This window comes from Anneissia japonica, unplaced genomic scaffold (assembly GCF_011630105.1).
Source record: "Anneissia japonica isolate Jap-2015-1 unplaced genomic scaffold, ASM1163010v1 scaffold287834_len5846547_cov211, whole genome shotgun sequence".
Lineage (NCBI taxonomy): Eukaryota > Metazoa > Echinodermata > Crinoidea > Comatulida > Comatulidae > Anneissia > Anneissia japonica.
In genome coordinates, this window is record NW_022704992.1 from 1374322 (window position 1) to 1380147 (window position 5826).

General features: G+C 34.8%; 1 protein-coding gene across 1 annotated transcript in view; it reads right to left on the minus strand.

Annotated features, from left to right (window-relative positions):
- LOC117104886 (tryptophan 5-hydroxylase 1-like) overlaps nt 1-5826 on the minus strand; it is a 12681-nt gene that overhangs the window by 3328 nt on the left and 3527 nt on the right. Inside the window, exons 2-9 of the mRNA XM_033245778.1 lie at nt 5249-5389; nt 3314-3488; nt 3111-3214; nt 2600-2667; nt 2411-2461; nt 1696-1797; nt 825-871; nt 187-322 (exon numbers count right to left, since the gene is read on the minus strand). Of these exons, the coding sequence (XP_033101669.1) occupies nt 187-322; nt 825-871; nt 1696-1797; nt 2411-2461; nt 2600-2667; nt 3111-3214; nt 3314-3488; nt 5249-5389 (824 nt within the window). The remainder of the gene's footprint in view (nt 1-186; nt 323-824; nt 872-1695; nt 1798-2410; nt 2462-2599; nt 2668-3110; nt 3215-3313; nt 3489-5248; nt 5390-5826) is intronic.

The window sequence follows — 5826 nt, forward strand, 5'->3', positions numbered from 1 at the left end:
CTGTTATATATTTTATATATTATAATTGTTCTTCATCATCTACGTTTACCCTTTACCAGTTGTAATCCTGTTGCATTAAGGGTCCAAAAGAGGACCAAAGTGGGACCTATGGCCATGTGTCCACATCGAATGTATGGCGCATTGGGAAGCATTACTATTCATATAAATATTAGTAGGTATACTTACGGTTCTGGAGTATATAGAGGATTTGCCGGATGACGCACGTACTGAGTACAATGAAACACACGGAATGCCAAGCCCGCCAAGAAATCTCGAGGTGATAAATAACCTGCAACAGGCCTTAGTTGAAATCCAGTTTGAGCTGCTTGAAAAAAAAAATAGATACAAAGATATAACTCACGTATAATGATAATTTATCAGGAAAATTTACACTTAAGAAAAGAAAAAAAGAAACAAAATAAAATTTACATTTAAAAGAAGAAAAAAAAAGAAACAAAATAAAAATCATTGTAGGCCTACCGCTTTTGCAATACCTTCAAACAGTCCATCAAATAGATTAGTAATTCTTTTTGAATTAAACCAATAAATGTTGTATTTTCAATCTTCATCAAAGACAGATACAGTTTTGTGAAGAAGCCCATTGAATGATTTAATACTATATTTGTGCTCACTTTGCAAATAGGCCTATTACGTTATTGTTGCAGGTGAGATCAAAGTTATCAATTACAATTGGTTGGATTTCAGCCAAGCTGCTGAAGATGTTTACGATTCTACGTACTCTGTAGTCACATAATTGGCAGCGTAAATTCGGGTTTTAAATTAAAATGCTGACATCATCTCCATGGAAATGACGTCAAACACACCTTGTAGAAACTGTGAAACATCTTCAAGCTGAGGAACATTATCGACTCTGAAAAACAAATTGACAATGTTTGTGACTTTAGGGTTAGCGATTAATTTCACCGTTTATTAACAAAATATTATCTAGACCCTCCGTATGTGAAAGTCTCTCACGTGTCCCCCTCTATTTCAAATTCCTGGATCCGCCACTGGTTCTTTACACAGTACAATCACAAATAGATTTAAACAATTTAAATAAATTAATATAAAAATAAATAAATAAATAAATGAATTAATAACAGAGCAGGTTGTGTCAACAACAGCAAATAATCCTACTGTGACATAGGCCTATAGTAACACTATACGGTAACAACTGATTTCCCTTCAAATTTAGAATCACATAACACTTTAAACCACATTTCATAAGGCTGTTGCAACTGTTTTAAAATCTGCTTAAAAAATATACACAGACTTCTTAAGGTATCACAGAATAAAGGTACATTTCACTGGCACTGCATTTCTGGACGTTTAAGTATTATTCTAAACGCATTGTTATTGTAGAGACTTTATAGATTTCACATAGTCGCACCATAAGAATAAAAACCATAAATAGAACTTTCTGCTATAGTTAAGTACGGTAGAGAAAAACTACAGTATGGCACAGTTAATTTAACATTAAATTTACTTCAATTTAAATCCAAATTCAATAGTTCCTCCAAAGCAAGTGATGAAAATATTTTACATAATATTTAATACAAAACATCACCATAAAATGGTATTTAATATAATTACTATAAAATGAACTACTGGTTCTCAGTAACAGAAATAATAATGATGCAAATTCAAATAAACAATCCACTAATGATAATACCAATTTTAAAGATTAATCGTTACCTGTAGCCAATATCCCGGTCACAAAGTTTTTTGAAGTTCTGCAGAAAGTCTTGGCACGCATGCGTAGGATAAAGAGACGAGAGCTCTGAAAACACACGACCCCTTCAACAAAAACATAATTAATGATGGTGATAATATTACTACTATAAAATAATGATGGTAATGGTGATGATAATGGTGACCATCTACTACTGTTTGGGCTGAATTATGAAGATTTTTGTGTTCCAATCTCCGGTTCTATTTTATGAAGCTGGACTTCCTAGAAATACTCAAGAGACGTTTAGGCCATTGTTTTCCAACACTGCCCTTCTGCACGTTCAGGAACGTATACAGTATACCGTTAGTGTAAAATACATGTGCTGGATTTCCTATTAAACATTTTCAACTACTAATGCAAAGGCCTGTACTGTAAGTTCTATTACTTTTAAAGGTGAAATAGTATTAGGCATATGGCTAATATATTATTATATGACCGTTACTATTATTGAATATATGGGCTCTATTGGCGCTAAGTTATATAAAACATGACGATGAATCTTAAAGACAATAAAATATCCTATTGTTTCAGTGGCCTTTCACAAGGTCTTATCTAGTTCACCACAACATTATTGTAAATTAATGCTACATTATTATACATGTAGTATGTGTTTCACTCCTGCAAAGAGTTGACATGAATCCACCCATTAAAGAAAACTGTAACAAATTATTGGCCTACCATGTTCTTGTTTCCTCTGCGGTGTATTTTACCCTCGGAATGGGCTGTCCACTAGGATGAAAAGATGGGAGAAAATAACTATAGTAAAAACTTCCAGTACATGTTTATAAACATATTATATAATAGATAGACATGCCCAATAGATATATTATGAATATAAATAGACAAAAAAATAAATACTGCGCTTACTGCTTGTAATTGTAAGCAATGTCCGCAAATACCCTTCTTCTTTGCCGATATTCGTTGTCTTTGAATCCCTGTGGTGATGTACGAAACACGTATTGTCAGAAAAAATAAGTTAAAGCTCGGTTCCCATACAGTCGCTCACCATATCTGCTCAGTAACAGTCGCCGACAGTAGTCGGGAAGGTTGATCATGCCTTTCCGATTGTGTCGGGCAGCTAGCAATGCACCCTGATTCGTCTGAAAAACGCAATCGGCAAAGTTGAAGCAGGTTCAAACTTTCCGATAACTGTCGGCACTGTCACCGATAGGGTGAGTGATTGTATAGAAATCAAGCTTAACATAGTCATGCATCTTATAAAGCTTCGTTCGCATTAGAGACTGTTATGTCTTAACTCCGACTTCCTAGGACTTTTGAAAAAAGACCACTAAAAAAGTGTATTTGACTATTTTTATTCTTTGTGTCTAATACTGGTTACACGGTCATAAAACCTAAAGAATAAGTGATAATTAGTTACCGGGTGATCAGCATCAAAGTCGGTTCCGTACATTAGAACACGGTTCGATGTTTTATCCAGTTCGGAAATTTTGACTGGGAACCATGTAACGCTAGTCATTGGGTCTGCAAAGAATGTATACAACCATTTGTCAAAACACTTCAATTTCAATAAAAATAATCCAACACTCTGCTTCACAATCGAATGGTAATGGTGTAACTTACCAATGGTATTGAAATCTTCTTTTCCAGGTATCTGAACATTACCCAGAAATCTCTCCAGTTCATGTACCACTTCTCTTAGCCTTCCTTTCTTGCCCTCGCAATCAACGTATATTTCAACGCCAGAATTCTTTGATGAGGGGCGTGATTCAATGTGCGTTACGTTTACATCGTTATCCTAAAATTAGAATATTTATATTTGTTTATGTTTATTCAATAAATGTCGTTATATTTTTTTATTTTGCAGTATACAGGTTCGATTCATGTGACAGAAAGATTTTAGTCTCATGACTAAACTCTACTCCCTAAGTGAAGTCTCATTATGAGACCATGGTTTATGAAAGAAACAAGTAAACGAATGAATGAATAAATAAATTGACCGATTAAAATGAATTACTTAATTCATGATTTAATGAATGAATGGATTGATCAATGGACAAGGGACGGATGGATTGATGGATAGATAAATAGATGGATGGGTGGACGGATGAATTAATATATTATGTAATTTTCTAATCATCGCCCGCGCAAATGGGACCGGGGACCCGGCCTCGCCCCCCACTTTTTGGCACAAAATATATAATGTCTTATGGAGATGTTTGTATAAACGGAAAGGAATGCAAGAAAAGAAAGCTAAGAAGGAGGAGAGGGAGCGGAAAGAGAGCGTTTATCCGGTTCCCAACCGAGTTCTCGCAATTCACATTGGCGAATCTGGAGGCGGCGGGAGGGGTTCAGGAGTCCTGACCCCCTCCCTTGGGCAAAAAACCCCAAAAAATAATAATAAAACAAATTAAAAATTAATAAAAAGAAATCTAGACCTACTTACTGTAATAAGAATGAGAAAAATTTACCTGACCGTTTTCAAGGGGAAAGCCTTGAATTTTGAAGAACTTAAAAATTATTAAAAGACAAGTCGGGAAAGCTCATTTCCCGCCATCTAGAAATCGAAATTTTCCCGGGGGGAACCCAGACCATCTTTCTATTTGAGGTTCATCGATTCATGGAATCATTTTCAAAAGGGAGAAACTTTGAATTTAGAAGAATTTAAAGTCATTAAAAGACACCTCAGAAGTCAGGAAAGCTCATTTCCCACCACCTCGGAATCAAAATTTTCCCGGGGGAGAACCTCGACCCTCCTTCCTTTTTCGGATTTGTCAATTCATGGAAAAAAGAATACGTATGCAGCTACTCAATTTTTTTTTATGTATGTATACCACATAAAATAAGAATTTAAAAAATTACCTGAGGAGAAAACCTTTAATTTTGAAGAACTTAAAGGTCATTAAAAGACACTTCAGGAGTCAGGAAAGCTCATTTCCGCCATTTAGAAATCAAACTTTTCCCGGGAAGAACCCGAACCCCATTTCTTCTTGGGGTTCATTGATTCATGGAATGGTTTTCAAGAGGGGAAAACCTTGAATTTTGAAGAACTTAAAAGGCATTAAAAACCGCATCAGAAGTTGGAAATGTTCATTTCACGCCACCTAGGAATCAACATTTTTTTTCGGGGGAGAACCCCTCCACCCCCTTTCTCTTTGTGGTTTATCGATACATGGAAAAAAAGAATACGTATGCAACTACTCAATTTGTTTATGTATGTATACTTATACACACATAACAGGCCTATTTACTGTAATAATGAGAAAGTTTACCTGACCATTTAAAAGAACGGGAATTAACCTTGAATGTTGAAGAACTTAAAAGTCATTAAAATACACCTAGCTCAAAAGTTGGGAAAGCTCATTTCCCGCAACTATGAATCAACATTTTCTCCGACCCCCCCTTCCTGTTTGAAGTTTTTGGGAGACATTTTGACCTCACCCCTCTAAATTTCAACCCATACCCCCTGATTCATATTCCCATCCCTCTTACTAGTGTGCCCCAATCCACTTTGAAAAATGTTCCACCGGTCCTGTTAATTACCGTAAAATAACTTACTTTAAAAGTTTTCAACGCATTCACTAGTTCATCCATTTCACTCTTTAACGTAAAAATAATTGGACTGGTAGTGAAGGTATCAAACGAAGACGTTCGTCGCTGTAGTTTAGGCTCATTCCGTCTAAGCAAGGGTCCATTCTTCTACAAAGTAAACAACAATATAATTAATTTATAACATAAAATAACTGTCATATTATTTAGTGATATGGATCCCGAATGTGTTTTCAGGCTTACGGAAAAATCAGAAATTACAATAGGAATAATGAAACTGATTAGATATATATAATATTAAATATAATATAATCAAAATCAAAACATAATGTTCGAACAAAATAATATGGAGTATTTATAATGTATTAGATGATTGTGATTTACCCCAGCCAACATTGACAGTGTTTGGTTTTATACTTAGTTAACCCATCTTCTAATTAATAAATAATAATTGAAATATAACAGAAAAGAAATCTGACAAAGAATTTAAAAAAGACATCAACTTTTACTTGAACTCAAACCTGGAACCCTTCGCATATATGGCAAACGTCGTAGGCCTAATAATTTGACCACAAATGGAGGTATAT